The 18,600-nt window shown below is 50.5% G+C and overlaps 5 protein-coding genes across 5 annotated transcripts; 3 read left to right on the forward strand and 2 right to left on the reverse strand.

Annotated features, from left to right (window-relative positions):
• Positions 1–170: 170 nt before the first annotated feature.
• Positions 171–2,001, forward strand: ALT_6080 (putative MFS aflatoxin efflux pump; the record flags this gene model as incomplete). The annotated part of the gene is made up of 5 exons (XM_033555666.2): positions 171–341; positions 395–655; positions 700–1,035; positions 1,087–1,246; positions 1,316–2,001. The coding sequence occupies 5 exons, from the start codon at positions 171–173 to the stop codon at positions 1,999–2,001; spliced, it is 1,614 nt and encodes a 537-aa protein (XP_033411557.2).
• Positions 2,002–4,973: 2,972 nt separating this feature from the next.
• On the reverse strand, positions 4,974–5,914 carry ALT_6081 (uncharacterized protein; the record flags this gene model as incomplete). The annotated part of the gene is made up of 2 exons (XM_033555664.2): positions 4,974–5,769; positions 5,826–5,914. 2 exons carry the CDS (start codon positions 5,912–5,914, stop codon positions 4,974–4,976), a joined length of 885 nt encoding a protein of 294 aa, XP_033411555.2.
• A 3,970-nt stretch (positions 5,915–9,884) lies between these two features.
• Positions 9,885–11,087, forward strand: ALT_6082 (uncharacterized protein; the record flags this gene model as incomplete). The annotated part of the gene is made up of 1 exon (XM_033555663.2): positions 9,885–11,087. The coding sequence occupies one exon, from the start codon at positions 9,885–9,887 to the stop codon at positions 11,085–11,087; it is 1,203 nt and encodes a 400-aa protein (XP_033411554.2).
• A 318-nt stretch (positions 11,088–11,405) lies between these two features.
• Positions 11,406–14,164, reverse strand: ALT_6083 (ankyrin repeat protein; the record flags this gene model as incomplete). Its single annotated transcript, XM_033555662.2, has 4 exons — positions 11,406–11,449; positions 11,497–12,315; positions 13,353–13,499; positions 13,561–14,164. 4 exons carry the CDS (start codon positions 14,162–14,164, stop codon positions 11,406–11,408), a joined length of 1,614 nt encoding a protein of 537 aa, XP_033411553.2.
• A 1,563-nt stretch (positions 14,165–15,727) lies between these two features.
• ALT_6084 (uncharacterized protein) lies at positions 15,728–18,594 on the forward strand (the record flags this gene model as incomplete). The annotated part of the gene is made up of 7 exons (XM_033555661.2): positions 15,728–16,125; positions 16,174–16,201; positions 16,252–16,764; positions 16,810–18,008; positions 18,097–18,218; positions 18,277–18,358; positions 18,420–18,594. The coding sequence occupies 7 exons, from the start codon at positions 15,728–15,730 to the stop codon at positions 18,592–18,594; spliced, it is 2,517 nt and encodes an 838-aa protein (XP_033411552.2).
• Positions 18,595–18,600: the final 6 nt, after the last annotated feature.

An 18,600-nucleotide genomic window follows, 5' to 3' on the forward strand; every position in this document is an offset into this window, starting at 1 on the left:
TGCCTGTGATCATAAATGTGTCAATTCGACATCTACTTCAACTGTCTCTGCCTATCTGCGAAGTATAGACCTCGTTGGCTCTGAGCGGATACATACCTTGCACGGTCATGACGAAATCCGAAAGCTCGGTGTCTCCTCAAAAGGAGGAATCTACTGAAAATCCAATAAATATGAAGACCACTCAGTGCAGTGAGACCTGCGATGATGAGGAAACCAAGCGTGCCACGAGCGACCAGGACGACACGTATCAGGAACAGTCGACCACCAAGGTCGTACTTCTTCTTGTCTCGATCATGATGACTATGTTTCTGGTTGCTCTAGATCGAACGATCATCTCAACGGTATAGCGAGCCACAAACATAACGGACAGAACATTAAGCTGACTAGAAGCAAGGCAATCCCTCAAATCACGAATGAATTCGACTCCCTGTCCGACGTCGGCTGGTACGGAAGCGCATATCTGCTGACCTGCTGTGCATTCCAATTGCTATTCGGAAAGATCTACACTTTCTACCCCGTGAAAACAGTTATGCTGGGTAGCATCCTCTTGTTCGAAGTTGGCTCTGTCGTCTGTGGAGCTGCGCCCAACTCCACCGCTTTTATCATCGGACGAGCTCTCGCTGGTGTTGCTGCCGCAGGAATCTTTGCTGGATCTGTGAGTGGTCTCTTTCTTTCAAAGTGCAAGTGCTGACTGTCTAGGTTGTGTGTATCGTCTATGCTGTTCCTCTCGAGAAGCGTCCCAAGATCCAAGGACTTTTCGGGGCCGTCTTCGGTCTGGCCTCGATTGTAGGGCCGCTGGTCGGTGGTGCATTTACCTCGCATGTAACGTGGAGATGGTGCTTTTATATCAATCTCCCGTTTGGTGGCCTGGCAATGGCTGCTATCCCATTTTGTCTCAAGGTGCCTGACAGAAATACGACCAAGGTTTCATGGATGGAGAAGCTGAAGCAGCTTGATGTCCCTGGACTGTGTTGCTTAGTCCCCGGCGTAGTCTGTCTGGTGCTAGCACTGCAGTGGGGTGGGCAGAAATATGATGTGAGTTTTCTCTCAAAAGAGCATGTTTGACCTGCGTACTGACAGCGATAGTGGAATAATTCTCGCATCATTGTGCTACTGACTCTCATGGGCGTCTTGCTACTTGGTTTCGTTGCGGTTCAGATACTTCTGACAAGGACGGCGACTGTTCCTCTGCGCATCTTCAGACGGCGCAGCATCTTCGCCGGAGTGTGGGCGACCATCTGTATAGGTGCATCACAATACATATTCAGTAGGAATAACCAGAACCCCAAGGTCTACCTAGACTAACATTGGCTAGTCTATTTCCTCCCAATCTGGTTCCAATCAATCAAAGGCGTCTCGGCCGTGGACTCGGGTCTCAGACTCCTGCCCTTAATGCTCTCAATGGTCGTCGCGTCCGTTCTCACTGGCATCACAACCCAGAAGATCGGATACTACACCCCCTTTGCAATCATCGGAACCTGCATTATGGCGATTGGTGCCGGGCTCCTTACAACACTGCAAATCCATACTGGCCACGGCAAATGGATAGGCTATCAGATCCTCTACGGCTTCGGCATGGGCATGTGCTTCCAGCAACCCAACCTCGCGGCGCAGACCGTCTTACCGAAAAAAGATGTGCCTGTCGGAATTGCAGTCATGTTCTTCAGCCAGCTGCTTGGTGCTGCGGCGTTTGTCCCTGTGGGCGAGAATGTCCTGGCTAACCAGCTTACGATGAGGCTGTCTGGGGTTCCGGGAATTGACTCGGATATTGTTACGTCGGGCGGTGCGACATCGCTATTGAGCTTGGTTCCTTTGGATCTCCGGGGGACGGTATTGACGGCTTATAACGAAGCGTTGCGGAAGGTGTTTCAGATCGGGTTGATTGTGGCCTGTTTGGCCATTCTGGGAAATGCCTCACTGGAGTGGGTGAGTATACTCAAGAAGTCGGAGGCAAGTCCTGGAGTTGAGAATGGTGATGACGCTCCCAAACAGGAGCAATAGTACTGTCTAATGCCTTTCTCGAGATGATCTGAGATTCTCCATTTCTTTGATCGCTGGTGTCTTGGTTATAATGTCAACTAGGAATAGAATTCGAGAATGTACAGCACATATTTTAGTGAATAATGCCTCTCTGCTTATATTGACTATACTACAACATCAACTCTGCCACTGTATAAGCCACAACTCAAATAGAACAGGCGAACTTGAGCAAATCATAAATAGCCCCGAATATACCAGCAGCCTCAATCAGCACTATGGCGACGAGTAACGGCACAACCGGACAACTGTGCATAGAAAGCCTTCCCTTGCCCTGCCAGTCGAATAACGGCAGCGGAATGCCCTGAAAAGTCAAAATACCATCTGGGTGTCGGTGTCCGGGGAGGCCTGGTGGTCCATGTCCAACGCAGCCTTGTTGCATATCCCAGATGATTACATTGAATAGTTTGTGGGCGATCAGACGCTCCTGACGACGCACAGCCCGGTGTGGCGTGGTAGTACCATTGTCCTGGCCCAAATCACTTTTGAGATTATCTCCCAATGTAGAATATTCAATGCAGTAAAGCCCACAAGTACCCTTGTCCTGACATGTCACTTGTGAATGGTATTGAGCAGTGATATCACAAGGGTTCGTGTATGATGCATGTTTACAAGTGCAGCCAGATCCGAACTGGAGGTCTCCTGGCAAGCATTAGAGCATTAGTAGGAGAGGTATATAAGGCTAATCTAAATGGAAGGCTGCAAGACGCTCAGAACTCTGACACAGGGCTCCATATCTAATCATTCCCACGCTTTGTTGTACAGTAGTATTTGGCGCGCATCCAATGCAGAAACCTCAAAAATGGGCTTTTATGCACATCTTCTAGGATTCGAATCACTCCTTCATAGTCCCAACCGGCTAACGCTCGATGATCTTCTTCCCCTTCAACTGCGTAGCGTAGCGGAGTGTAGCCCCGGTCGTCTTCTGCAGAGCTGTCGACTCCTTCTTTTAGAAGCAGCTGGACAGTTGACAACCTGCCCATCCTAGCTGCCAAATGCAGTCCGTTACGTCCATGGTGATCCACTGCAAAAACATCCGCCCCAGCCCTCTGGAGCAGTCGAATGCAATCATCTGCTCCCAAAAATGCAGCCGTCAATATAGCATTAAGGCCATTGTGGAATTCTCGCACATTGACATCAACCCCAGCATCAAGTAAGAGCTGCACAACTTTGGTATGGGGAATTGCTCGCTGCAATATGGTCTCCCCAGTCTCTGTTTGAATAGAAGGATCTGCTCCAGCCTCAAGAAGGATTCTAACAGCGTCCTCTCGACCCAGCCGAGCTTCATAATAAAGGGGGGTCAACCCTCGTGGCATCCGTCGGGGGTTAAGGTCCGCGCCAGCTTTAATCAGCTTCTGTAGGATAGCTGTGTTTCGTCCAAATCCCTCATGCAAGGGCGTGCGCCCCTCACAATCTACCGCAGATGGGTTTGCACCGTGGTCCAGGAGAATCTGGACAATCCCAACTGCATCCTCATCGCAGGCAAGATGAAGAGCAGTTTTTCCTCTATTGTCCTTGGCTAATATATCTGAACCAGCATAAACCAGTGCTTTTATCATCGGTTCATCACTGTTCCTAACTGCTTGATGAAGGGGCATCCATCCTGCATTATTAGGGATGGAGCTCTGCCGAATCCATTTTGTAAGAGGTTTGATGAGATGTTTAAGCCCTTGTTCCACAATGTGATATAGGATGGTATGTCCATTTTCATCGTGGGCCTGGATATGCTGAGAATTGAGAAGGGGGGCAACGCGCGGAATGCCCTGAATCAAATTTAGGAGATCCAAAGGTCCTAAATAGTCTGCAACCATCATAATAAGTTCCAAAGGGAGGGTGCAAGGACTATAGGCCGCCATAATTTTGTCATCCAAAGAAATACCTGGTGGAAAGAAATGGTTTTGAAATTAAGACAGCGATGAGGAAATGAATCAGAGTCATGTGACCCGCGGGGCAACTGGGCAACAGGGCAACAGCGGCGCAGGAGTCATCCAACAGTTCTCCAACAACCCATCAAACCGATGAGTCTACGTGACAAGTGGAAGGGCACCCATCCTTTGCTGGCAGGACAATCCCTGGCATTCACATGCGTCGTCTGAGATGCGCCTGATACATTTGCCCACATGAACGCCTTACCAGGCTCCCTGCTTTGCTAACTCCGCCCCTCTTAGCATTTGATCATCGGCAGATTCCAACACTCAGTGTTGGTTGTGCAGCCTGTGCTCATTCCTGGAAATACTGTAATGAGGTTAGTTCAATAGCCAACCAGCATTACTATAGCGTTGCCATGCCTAACCTCTCTTAGGACAAGCTCTCGGGGGGCTATGAGCAGCTGGTAACCATTCAAGGCCCGGAGATCACCTGGTTACAGATCTGCTCAAGTTACCATTGGAGTCCCTCCCTCTTAACTTGGCGTAGTACCAAAGGGGGCCTTCAAGATCTGATAATGATAGAGCGGGTGGCCTTATCAAAATATCCCACCAGCTGAGGCGCTTGGACTGCTGAAGGGTCCCAGAATTTGTACCACTCCCTAAGCCCTACAAGGCGATGAGCTACGGATCATTCCGTTCAGATGAGAGTGGTATTATAAGCGGTGCGCTGAGGGAATACACTAGCCCAAAATGTTCCTCGGGAAGCCATAACAGCTAGGAAAGGAGCGACGACAAGTAGCAACAACGACCAAAACGATCCTGCAATTGTATCTAGATGTGACTATCTAGAATGATCCAACGATTGAAAGAATCGAAACGGACAAAAATGATATACGAGCAACTTCAAAACATGATTCCCTGAATTCCATCCGCATCCCAGACGTACGACCGATGGGGCTTGAAGCGTATTGGATTCTGATTCCTAAGAGGCAAGGATGCACTTCAGGTGATGAGTCTCAACGACTTTAGGTGTCCACATGGCACCAAGGCAAGAAATGACCTAAGATGCTAACCCAGCAACTGACCATCGGCATTGTAATGTGCATCGAGAACCACATTTTCCTCCACACGCACAATCAACCGATGATCGCCGCCGTTGGAAGGAGGAGGCAACCACTCGACGACGACCTTCCCAAACGGGGTGTTATCATTTTCATCATTATCAAGAATTCTTCTCGAATATGGTTGTATCCTCACTCTGCCGTCGTCGAACTTGCGTGAAAAGATGCCTTCCAGGCGATTCACTGCATTCCGGTACTCGGGGAGTGTTGCAACCACCATGTACGGCCTCTGGCCGTCAAACGCCCGGCTGTTTGCGTGTATGCCGTCATCAAATGGGTCCGAAACGTGTGTGACAAACGCCGGCGAATCGGGGTTTGCAAAGGGCATCGAGTTGCCCGACTCCTGTCGGAAATGATGCAAGTAAATGCCTCTTCCAGACGCGACGACCACCACGGTACATCCGGTGCAGGCACCCGTCGAGTACACCTGGCGCTGGCTCCGATTGATTTCCCAGAATTTGCTCTGGCCCGTGTGCACAAAGAAATTCTTATTACGTTTTGCTTCGGCGTAAAGTGCGAACGTTTGGCTATTTGCACCGATGGCGGCCGGATTTCCTTGGTTGTTGTGGGGTTGAAGCTGCATATTGTTCCCACCCCTGGGCGAACCGCCGCTGTCATTCTCTCCATTTCCCCCCTTTGTTCGTCCACAAGCCAGGCCGCATAGCTTGCCTCCCCTGACATGAAGTGCAGCGGGTCCAGAAGGCTCGAGGGTTGCGCTTATCAAGGATAGAGCATGGTTTTCACTGCTCGGAGAGGTCAGCAGATCTTATTTGAACGCCTTTGGAGGAATCAATCTCACCCATGGACCGGATGGGTCAGAACCTGCCACGTCAGGAAGAGTCCCACAAGAAGGAGCAGGTAAAGCTTTTGAAAGAAAGGTGTATACATGGCTGGATTGGGCTGGTTGCACAATGATGGCTCAGGGATTGTCAGATCTTATCGAGCCAGCGCTAGCAATGACGATACTGATAGAACTCTGGATGAATAAAGTATAGAGAAAGCTGTTGATCAAAACTCACGTCTGAAGCAGAAATAGGACTAGTATTTAACCTATTCTCCGGACACCGGGCAGCATCTTTTCCTTCTTTCTCGCCCCGAATGTTACATTAAGGGCCAGCAGCTTGTCCCCTCAAGAGTTACCCTTTCAAGAGGAGTTTGGAAAGGATTCTGGGTGTTGCGCCGTAGGGTGGATAGTGATCGTGCTCGTTCTTTGGAGAGAATCGCAAGTTCGCTCGTTGGTGTTTGGCGGCCTTCTTCGTTCCGATACGCTGGCCCATGAGCGTTCTTGTCCAGGCCATCTAGTGTGAAACATAGTCTGGTTTCAAGATGTAAATTTAGACTGCCAACCGAGTTGGCTCAAGGTTCCCTGTTTGTGATATTGTTACCGGCACACAGGACCAGCAGATCAGGTAGAAATGGCTGTTTTCTACGAGGATCAAGGGACACCACATAATGCTATTGGTAACAATATGCTCCTCATCTGTTCGAATTAATGAAGATCTATACACCTATTCATGTAGGGCGTCGAATATCGCCCTTCAAAGCACTTAGGAAGAAAGAATGTCGTCCGCATTCTCGATTCCAACTCGTTTTACCGCGAACAAAATCAAGCCAACCTCGGACACAGGAACCAAGAGACCAATTCAGCGAGCATCAGAGACTGTTACATTGCTAACTCCACCGCTGGACCGATCAAGGGTCATGTGGATGCATTGCCTTGCATCCTGAGGTTCAAACGTGCAGGGAACGCTCAATTATCCTGGTCTACAGCAAGTTCCGCCAGGCTGCTACATTCCTTCCATATTGACTACTGCCCATGATTATAGAAGCCTTTACCTAATTCTCCCCTGTGTACGTTGGATTTGGAATCGCGGAAGACACCAACACCGTTGGTGTTCTGAAACTACCAAAGGCTGGCCCCGTGCGGTCCGATCACCAATGTATCTGAAGAACGAGCCCAAGCAAATGTTAAAGAGAAATAGCCAATGGAATTATCAGCAGCTATAGAATCAATTCCAGAAAGGTTTGGAGCTCTGGATGGACGCATGCAGGGTAGCTTCGCCATCAACAGTTAGCTAAGGCCCCTGTCGTCCACCCAACAGCGCCAAAGCTATCACCAACACCACTTTACGGAATACCCCTATTGGCACCCTCATGTATTGACAGCCTACTTCTCCGCGGACAAGACAGAATCATATACCATGCTATCAGCGTTTCTCGAGTATCAACTCCCTGCATAAGGGTCCGTCGAGGAGAAACTAGGTGCTTATGTCGGGGCTCAGACCTACAGCTAGCATGCCCGGGCCAAGCTGGAGGCTTGACGAGGCTTGACGAGGCTAGAGAGCAATTAACAAGATATTGATTATTCGGCGCCAAACAGGCATGTACGGTTGGCTCCCTTCGCATCTTGCGGGGTTATTAAGTGGATTGTAATGTTAGTACAGACATCCACGGAATTGAATGCACGTCGAGCCGCGATTGAGCTCGTTAAGTGTGGGAGTTGATTGAACAGCCAACTGCCCACGAAGAGAGACCAAATAGCGCAATTTCGAAGATTGTTCAAGAGCTCCCGGAGAAAGAGAAACGGCGACTATATTCACAGTGGATTGTACAGAGAGCTGCTCATTCCGTGCTTATCGTCTTTCTGCTGAACCTGCCATCCATCCAGGATACAGGGCCGATATCTTGCAAATTATGCTTGAGCCTGTTCGATGTCAGTGTCAGGAGATGGAAACCCCTCGAACTACGCCAATGCAAATGTTTCCAAACTACCTGCCACGATCCAAGTTCTCCGTCCGCTGTGAAAAGAACAAAAGTCACCTGGATGACTTGATCAGTATTACAACAGTCAGAGAAGTGGCGACGTTGAGTATGTCGAGCATTTACCCCTCCGACTCTGAAATGTCGTCTTGTCGTTTGGGCTAAAATTTAAATGGATTGGGCATATATTGGCATTCAATTCAAATGGCACAAACGACACAGGCCAACCGGGCAGTTCCAGTGTTAAGGAATACGATGGAGGACAAGTCCCTACCACCGTTACCGAGGGTGGCGTTCGCTGAGACAGACTTGTTGGGCAGTGAGAGCGAGCTGGCGAGAATGTGCTCTCAGGCCCATTTAGCGAACGATACCGTCTATAGGTCGAGCAACGAGTCACTCATGTGAAGCCCGAAGCACGGTCAAAGCTGGAGACTTACCCGCTGCCGCACAAACCAGGCCCACAGCATTTCGCTGCCACTGCGAAATCTCCGACCGGGTCTACGCAAGCCAGACGCAGCCCGGAGGCCAGAATCTCCATGTCAATCTCTACCTGCGCCATTACCGACAAGAGCTCCGCATACTCGTCCACTTCAAGAGTCTCCTCTTGTACTACTGCCGGACCGTCCTCCGCAGGGAGTCCTATAGTGCACTTCTGAACCCGTGCTCGACCCGCTCGAAGGAACTGAACGATGCCATTTGGCGCGTTTGGACCTTTTGTGACTTCTTTGCTGCGTGGAAAGAACGAGATGGAGACCTCACTGGTCGGGTTTAATTGACTACTTACTTACCCTCGGTCCGGCCGCGGTATTGAGCATTGCACCCTCTGGGCCCCAAACGGACCCTGAAGTAGTATTTCGCAACGCACAGGCTCGGGGCAGGACTATGTGGACAAAGCGCCTCCCCATAGAGATGCCACGAGCCGCATTCTTGACTGGGCCAATAAGCACCTTCTCTTATATGTTACAGAGGCGTTCTCGTCCTCTTTCGTATTTAGTGGGATGAGATGTGATGACAGTAGTTATAGAGAGGACGAACACGTTATTTTGTAGTATATGCCATTTAGGGATACCACACATCCATCACTGTAGTGTCCTATAAAGAAGTCAGTCAAAGCAGATTAGCCACCAAAGCCTGTGTGCCAAATGATTACAAAAATATTTGAAGCTGTTGGGATAGAGCGGCCTCAGCGTTGCCAATCCAGATGGTTGAAGACAGCTTATTGGATGCCTCCCCTTCGTGATGTGTCCCAGTTCATGAACTCTCGCCCATTGTTTGCGTCCGCTGCGATTCATTGAGTCGGCTGATCTAGTTGTCCTCTCCAACTTTAAGTGCACCAACGACAAGGTTGACACGGGCCGCCGAGCAGGGAATTGCATATACACGCATGTAATCCGAGTTTCAAGTTAAGGATGAACCCAACCTAGAGAAAGCGGGTTCTGCCCAGGGACCAGGGTGCGTCTATTCTTGTCCTGAGCGCAGTTGGGTGGCACAGAAACGACTGTATAGCAACCTCTAGGCCAGTTTCAGGATGCCCAGGGATCAGGGCCGAGTATTGTACCCTGCCAATAGCATGGTTGACATGACACCAACCGAACCCAGCCCAACTGGTGGCGTATCCCCGGATCATGGCCGAGCTGGTGAACAGTCAATTTAGCTGCGCCGCTCAAGATTGGGGGCCTTCTTCCAACGTAGTAGGGTATTTGGTAGAGTAGGACAGACGATGTCTCGAAGCTTCCAACACCAACACCATATCTCTACATGCTCAGGCAAAAGTGCTTCAAGCCCGTATGCCCATCGTCGAGTACTGTTGGATTTGTCCGAGACAGTAACAATGGCTTGAAAAACATAGAATATGTATCCAAGGGGCGTCCTCCGTTCCATAGTCCTGATACCTTGATTGGTTCACATATCACAGTGAAACTGTTCAAGTGTAGTTTGAGCCAAGGATATCAGGCTGTACTCGGAGTTTATGTATGTAGAAGGTATCCGGGGCAGAGCATCGCTATATAAATCATTGATTGTTCCCTCATCCCATCATGTTCCAGTCATCGTTATACAAGTTTCTTCATACTTTCAAGCACCTACCAAGACACCAACCATGGCAGCAAACGCAGTTGCCTTCCTCGTAACCGCCCTGACAATGATCCCCATGGTCAAAGAAATGTTCCCACACCCCTCGGAATCGTCTACGGTCGTCCGCGTGGCCGCCGGTTTGTCACTGCCCAGAGACAGCGACTTCGCTAGGACTGGCGGCAATACGCCAAGTATCGCGCTGTTCGACGAGAGCGGCGAACGCATCGGCTTCAAAAGCGGCGCCCGCCACGGCAAGATCGGCGATGGCAACTTCAAAGACATCGTCGTGGACCCCATCAACAAGGGCAACAATCGCGCGCCGGCGTACCTCAGCGTGTCCGGCAGTGGCGACGACGCCCTCTGCATAGCGTATATCTACATCACGCCACCTAGCAAGGAGTTTTGGGCCTTCTTCGGAGACGTCCCCAAGGAATGCAACGCCCCGTGGTACCATTCCAACCTCCCCGTCCAGCGTCAGGGGGGTGACCCCTTCAAACCTAAGTGTTTCTGGATCGACTCGCCCGATCACGACAATGGAAAGACCACAGGCAACTTCCCCCAGGGGGCGGGGATCCATTTGTTTGATTTTGCAGCCACCAATGCCCGCGTCCAGCAGTATGTGGAATCCCGTGACACGATGTGCGGCAGCGCGCCCCGGTTCTCGCTGTATCCCTCCTTGACCGAGATGAACTGCCTTCCGATTTTCAACCCACCGCTGAAATATAACGACGACGGCACCGATACAAGCTTTGATGCCCTCAAAACCCCCGGACAGGTGATGTGCAGTCCCGGTCCGAACGAGAAACCCACGGCGAAGCAGATCCTGCAGCTGCAAAAGTGGACTGGTGGACGGCTTTCCGCTCCGACGTATGGCGTCAAAAAACGATCTGAGAAAGACAGGCAGAACGGCCGTGATTGCTTCGCGGACCATCGGGTTGTGGTAGTGAGTGAGCATGGAGACCACTCGGCCAGTGAGCTTTGCAAGAGTGCTTCGGCTGCGGGCCCGGATTTCGTCTCAACCAAGGAAGGCCTGTTCTGCGACATGTGCACCGGAGAGCTATGGCCATTGTGTTCACAGGCTGTTCCTACTGGGTGCTTTGATGTGGACTTGAAGGCGATGAGGGCGAGTAATGGGACTGTTCCAGGTATAGGACTTCATGCCAGAGATGTGTTTACCGGGAGGGAAATTCCAGAGGAGGAGTATAAGAGTGTGATGCATTGGAAGTGACCTCGCCAGTTGATTCTTCTGGCCAGTTTTACATCTTGTCTTCGCTTGTTCTTCCCGTCCGTCCTCTTCTTCCTTGTCCTGGGGTTCGACGGCCCCATTTCTGCGTGCGTTAAGTCTTGAGCCCTGAATAGCCCTGAATATACTAGCACGCTCAATCAAGTACTATGATGATGATGAGCAATGGCACAAAAGGACACCGGTGCGCAGGATTTCTTCCCCCTGCCTCGCCAGGGGAATGATGGCAGCGTAGCGATAAACCTCGAAACGGGGTTCTTTTGCGCATGTTTTAAAATTTGAATCACTCCGTCATGCCTGCTTTCAACTGCCCAGCACAGCGGACATGAGCCCCAGTTGTCCAGTGCCTTAGAGTCAACTCCTTTTCTCAGAAGCAGCCGGACTGTGGACTTACGTCCATTCCAAGCTGCTATATGCAATGCGTTGCGTCCATAATTATCCACCACCGAAATATCTGCCCCAGCCTTCAGGAGCAGTTGCAGACATTTATTTGCCCCAGCAATCGCAGCAACCAGAACTGCGGTGTAGCCATGGTTATCTTGCGCATTGATATCAACACCACGGTCAAGCAATAGTCGCACAATATCAGCATGGTTACCGAGGGTTGCGCGCTGCAGTACAGTCTCCCCATTCACTGAACAAATGTCTGCATCTGCTCCTTCGTCAATAAGCGCTGTGAAAGCATCTCTTCGACCCAGCCAAGCTTCATAGAAAAGGGGAGTCAGCCCATTCAGCATCTCTCGGGGATTAAGGTCCACACCATCTCTTCTAAGTAGCTTCTGGAGGATAATCGTGTCCCGTCCAACTGCCTCATGCAAGGGTGTTCGTCCGTTGTAATCCGCCGCGGATGGGTCTGCACCATGGTCCAGGAGCAACTGGACAATCCTAGCCTCTTCAGCCTCGCAGGCAAGATGAAGGGCAGTTCTTGCGCTATTACCCCGGGCTGATATATCCACACCAGCATCAATAAGTGCTTTTACCATCCGTTCATCACCCTTCCTGACTGCTTGATGGAGAGGAGTCCATCCGCAGTCGGGGATGGAGCTTTCTTGGATCCATTGTGCAAAGTGTTTAATCAGATGTTCAAGCCCATGCTCCACAATGTGATATAAGAGGTTGTGCCCACTCTCGTCTTTAGCCTGTAGATGCCGAGAGTGGAGAAGGGGGACGACGTGGGGAATGCTGAGAATCAAGTTTATGAGATCTGAAGATCCTAAATAGTCCGCAACCCTCAGAATCAGCTCCAAGGGAAAGTTGACCAAGGGAAAATTTTGAGGACTATGGGCCGCCATGATTGTCCATCGAAGCAACATAGCAGATGGAAGAGGTGCTTTTGAATCCAGAGAGCAAGGAGGAATGCAAGAGTCATGTGACGGGGAGGGGCAGCGTGCCAGCAGGGCAACGGGGCAACGGGGCAACTGGGCAACGGCGGCGCAGGGGTCGTCCAACAGGTCTCCAACGACAATTCAACAAGTCTTGATGATCTGCACAATAACTGCACTAACGCCCGTCCTTGCTGGCAAGACGAATTCTGGAAGCTACTAGCGTCGTCTGTAGCCAAGGAACTTGATTCCTGACTTGCTTAGTTGATTGGACACGGATCACAGAAACTACAAGTCAATGGATGATTTAGCTATCTATCGCGTTCAGAAAGAGTTATCTCCCCATGGCACGGTCTCGGAAAGCGGTTCTCAAGGATGTGGACGTCTTCAGCTGTTTTGCATTCCAAGACCTATGGTGCTATCATATCCTAAGCTCAGCATCTGGCCATTGTGAGAGTACCTAGCCACTACTCGTAAATGTCGCCTCTTGATTGACCATGTTGTTTCCTACAGGTGACGGCAAATATGGTCTAACCATCAAAATACCTTGACGTGTGGAAAATAGCCAATAGACACCTTAGATTCAAGTCATCCTGATGGCCAATATACACTCAATGGAGAAGCCCGAAAGAGTACAATAGCAGAACCCGACATTGAAACACATACTCGAGATCGCCTCTGCCATTTACTCCGAGCCATTCCCTCCGAAGTGCCTTCTAAAACCATAAGAACATTGCAGATATCAGGCCCAGTCCGACAGCACTCCACAAATTCACTGCCCGAACGCCAGTCCCCTCGGCCGAGTTCGCAAGTGTACTTGAATAATTATTTCCTACTACTGTTAAGCACGACAAGTGGACGTCAACCGGCATAGCCTGCTGCGACGACAACGAGTTGGGATAAAACAGCGTCATCACGGGAGTCACACCATGCAAGGTCATGTTCAAGTCCGGGTTTTCGTACGAGACCGCCGACTGGTAGCTGTCTACCATGGAGACACTGTAGTTCTTCCCGGTAGTAGGACGGCAGGCGCGCAAGTCTGCGATGGGCCGAGAAGCGGACGGGCCAGTCAGGGCTGTATTATAGTCAGCAGTTTGTACCTCAAGATGCACGGATTATATACTCAGTAGACATACAATCCACATGGATACTCTCCTGCGAGCGCCCAAGCCATAGTGGATTACATGACTTTGGGGTCTTGTCATACAGCGCTACAGCGAGCTCGCGACAGAACCCCTCTGTATCGAGGGTCTGGTTCTTCGACGTGGAGCTGTCGGGGCTCGCCTCCTGCTTAGCTAGGGATATCAAATCCCGAACGCAGTCTGCACCCATTATATCCTGGCAGGTTCCGTTCTCTGGAACTACAAACTTGAACTTGAGGAGGGTAGTCATATCTGTGAAGAACAGAGCACACCCGCCGAACGCGGTGGTGTTGCTGAGGCTAACGTTTTGTGGCAGACCGAGATAGAAGGATCGATCTATGAGGTCTATGGACGGCCGGTCGGGGTCCTGTGTCTCTTGGAGGCCAAGCGTCCAGGTTAGGGGCATTGTGCCGTTTTCGATGTAGGACGAGTTGAAGGACGCTTGGCCGAGGGCGCTCAGGGTGCGGTTTTCAACCTGGCAGTCGCACTCGAGGGTGCCACAGCCGACGAGTTCGGTGGTGGCAGAGGCAATGGAGAGAACCATGATGAAAGCGTAGAAGAGGACCATTTGCGCAGGATTATCCATAAAGTGTGCCATGGTGGTGGGAAGCGAGGAGCAAGAAGCCTAGGAGTGACAACCGAAGCTGGATTTACTTGGGACTTCGAGTTCTACTTCCGGGAAGAGAACGCATCGTTGTATTGTACAAGATGCAAGGTAGGACAGCAACAGAGTATTTCTAGGCACTACGGCACTGTCTATCTCCATGTGATGAGATGCAAGACCATCAGGCTGAAACACTACCTCACCTGCGCCGCAATTCTACCCCCAGTAACAGGACAGCCAACATGGCGCGTTGGACTGCAGATGAGCGGAGGACCAGATTGTACTGGCTGTCATGGGTTTTAATTCATGCAGGGCAATCTATAGTGTCCCCTTGGCGAGAAATAGATTCCAAGGACTTACGAGTGCCAGTCATGTTGTCGCTGCGGCGAGATTGTTGTTGGGCGGCTACTGTATGTATGTACACACCCAGGCGCAGGATAATGGCGGCCTTCTTAGCGTCTTGAAGTGTTTTCTTCTCTCCAATCAGATATTTCAGAGTTGTGTTGGATGGCTACTAAAATTTACGAGCATGTCTAGGCACTAGACGGGCGCAAAAGCTTCATTTATCCAATTAACGTATGTTTAGATCATCGAGCTAATGAGTGAGAGTTAACCCTATCAACGGCTTGGGAAACATTGATTCTTTCCACGCTCAGCATCCCATGTGAAGTCCGCTTCCTCGAAATTCCTAGTTTCTAACTTACCAACAGACCTTGAGTATCGGGCGAGATCCGAGCCCATTGAAGCGCTGGGATATACCAAGGTTGCTCGGAATCCTCGCCTGTAAGCCAACAGATGCTTGATTGTAAATCTACGACGCTTGAACAGTCAATTGGGCAGTAATTAAGCATTGAATAACAGAGCAAGAACCATTTCATACGGGATTGCTTCAGAGACACAATAGGCTACCATGTGTTTGGAAAATCTACTCAGCAGACCAGCTCTGCTTAGAGGTGGAAATTATTTCCAAGAATTAAAGAACCCCTTGTGGGTGAAGCCCTAGTAGCTAGCTTATTGAGCGTGTATATTTCAAGAAGACCACAGCTCATACGCCATCCTACTGGTAGTATTTCTACCAGTAATTTGTACTGATATTCGTGTTCTCTTCCCTTCTTTCTCTGGTTGCCTCTGGACTTAGAATTTGACAGAGTCGGACTTAGGGCTTTTCAAGAATAGTTGACAGTCCCCAACATATACTCTAAAGCGTCTGCCTACGGGGTATCTCGACGCACAGCACAGATAAAAGTGCTAGGATTTATTTAGCAGTACGAATATCATATTATCAATAGATGATCCCCTCATAAACATAATTTCACCCAAATTACTTCATATAGCCGGCTTATAGTGTATTGGACCTTATTCGGTCACGTGACATATAGAGGGTCGAGCAGCTCGGAGCCTCGGGCTTTACTAACTCCCGACGTCCTACTCACCTTTCATCCTCGCATGAAGAGGAAATCCCAACTTGTCCATCTACGCACCGCTTGACGATTGGCATCTTTATCTCCACTGGCAGGTCTCGGGCCTGTGGACACTCGTATTATTCTTCTAGTCGAAATGTCAACACCAGAGCATAGCTCACCGAGGTCGTCCTTGCGAGCGACGAACAGGCCTACACGTGTCCTGGCCTGCGTCCTGTGTCAACAACGCAAGGTCAAATGTGACCGAAGATTTCCCTGTGCCAATTGTGTGCGAGCTCAAGTGCAGTGTGTGCCCGCAACACAAGTCCGCCGACGTCGCAGGTTTCCCGAGCGGGAGCTGCTGGAAAGCGTTCGGAGATACGAAGATCTGCTGCGCCAGAATAACATACAATTTCAGCCCTTGCGCAATTCTGTTATGGAACAGGCCTCTTCTAGCACAGACCATGGAGGTTATGAGAGAAGTATTGATGAGAAACTGGAACGAGATTCGTCGGAAGTTGGGACCCCGGGCTCAGAGACAAAATATGAGGCCAAGTTAGCTTTCCATCATAGTCATCATTGTCTGTAACTAACTCTCTATAGGAACTTCTGGCGGGTTATGAATCAAATGGTGTGAATACTCTGAGTCTCATTCTCGAACCCAACTGACGTAGATGATAGTCAGTTGATCCCGAAGAGGACGATACCAACGAGAGCGACAAGAGTAACGAGCATGATAAATCTCGCTTCGGTGCCCGTGAGGCCGTCTTCAGAAAGGCCTGGGAAGAGCATTACGATGGTGGCAGTCAAACCCTTCTGTTTGGTGCACGCAAGTTTGATGTTAAAGTGTCAACGTTGCACCCAAGTCAGGTCGAGATCTTTCGACTCTGGCAGATCTATCTGGACAATGTCAATCCGCTGCTAAAAGTAACCCATACTCCCACTTTGCAGGCGCGGATCATCGACGCGGCCGCTGACGTGGCTAATATAACACCAACACTGGAAGCACTCATGTTCAGCATCTATTGCCTCGCCATTCTCAGTCTGTCAGAAGACGAGTGCCGGACTCTGTTTGGATCGTCAAGGGACGATCTCCTGAAAGGCTACCAATTTGCCTGCCAGCAAGCCCTCCTGAACTGCGAGGTGCTACGTACCAGTGACCGTGACTGCTTGACGGCCTTGTACCTTTACCTGGTAAGCACATCGAGACTGCACCAGGCAAACCCCTGACGCCTCCAGATCTCGGTTAGACATCAAACAGATCCTCGCTCTCTCTCGCCAATCCTAAGCGTCGCCATCCGTATCGCACTACGCATGGGTATCCATTCCGAGTCTAGCTATAGCAGATGTACTATTCTAGAAGGTGAAATGCGCCGCAGACTGTGGTGGTCGCTCGTCCTGTTCGACAATCGGATTTGCGAGATGGCTGACCACAAGGCCACGAATCTGCTTCCCACCTGGGACTGTAAGATTCCTCTCAACGTGAATGATTTTGACCTACAACCAGAGATGAAGACCGGGCCGGCCACGCACGGCAATCCCTCTGAGGCACTGTTCGTCGTCGTGCGCAGCGAGCTGGGCAATTTTGTGCGCCGCAGCTCGTTTCATCTAGACTTTACAAACCCTGCGTTGAAGATTGTGGCCAAGGAAAATCCTCTTCCTGCTGCTGGTAGTCTGCCTGCTTTCGAAAGGATGATTGAAGAGAATTATTTTGCCTCCTGCAACCCAGAGAACCCTCTTCACTTTATGACAATCTGGACAACACGGGGTCACCTGGCGAAGAATCGTCTGCTAGATCATTATGCCAGGTATCCGTCCGTACCGCGAACAGAGACGCAGCGCGACGCGGTGGTCTCCCACGCATTGCGCATGCTCGAGTGCGATACCAAGCTGATGAACTCGCCTCTCACAAAAGGCTACCAGTGGTTCCTTCTCCTCCACTTCCCGTTCCCGGCGTACTTTCACATTGCTCAAGACCTGAAAAGGCGCCCTACGGCAGGACACGCGGAAAGGAGTTGGACAGTCTTGAACGATAACTACGCCGCTCGCTTTGGAGCCATGAAGAAAATGAACCCCTTTTTTGAGTACCTTGCACGTGTTCTTCTACAGGCTTGGGAGGCACGGGAGGCGTTACCCAGAGACCTTGACAAGCCGCTAGAGCCACCGCACATTGTGTCGGACGTGAGATCCAAAATGAGTCAGGGCCCAACCACACTGGCAGGGAATACTGAGCACTCTACTGGTGCATCGACAGCGAATCTGAACGACAGTTCTATGTCCACCTTCATAGACGTTGGTGGTTATGGTGTCCCGTACGGGCTGGAAGAACCAGGCTTTTTCAGTACGGGCTATCCGAGCACACATCCTACCATGGATTTTGACTTGGACCAGCCCGTTTGGGCCACCGTCGACTGGCATCCGTTGCAAGGGCGAGACTGGTAAGGCGGGTACACCTTCTATGTGTGTCATTCCCACCGCAGTGATCAATCCCACTTTCAAGTCTCCAATAGCTGATCTTAGAAGTAGCCGGTCCTTCAAGTCACTGGCGGCATTGACAGCAACGGTTCTGGTCTTGAGCAATGCAACCCCATCACGGCATGTTCAGCACTCCAAGGGACCAACTAACTGCCTTGTGTCGCAATCTGGACGTAAGATGGCGGACATTCTCAAGACCTTCCGGTAGTCGCTGCGCACAGACATTACCAGTTTTCGATCCCTTCGTGGTTGCATACAGCCAGTTTCAGCTTGACCAGGATGAGACGAGTGATGGCGGCGGTGACACAGTCCAGTAGTACTCCTTTATCCTGGTGTGCCAGGTATTGCTGCTCTTTGTTCTTTGAACTGGTCAGTCGCCTTGCGCTTCTGCGCCTCATGCAAGATACGGTAGGAGTTGCTGCTACAGAATTCATCTTGCGGCCTGATATGGACAACCTGGACGGACAGGTTTTGCGAGCAGAATCACATTCCGACAATGGTAACTTCAAATGCCCACCACATCCAGCTGCTCCAGTCCACCCCTTTTAGATAGAA

Source organism: Aspergillus lentulus (genome assembly GCF_001445615.1).
Source record: "Aspergillus lentulus DNA, contig: Alt12, strain: IFM 54703, whole genome shotgun sequence".
NCBI lineage: Eukaryota > Fungi > Ascomycota > Eurotiomycetes > Eurotiales > Aspergillaceae > Aspergillus > Aspergillus lentulus.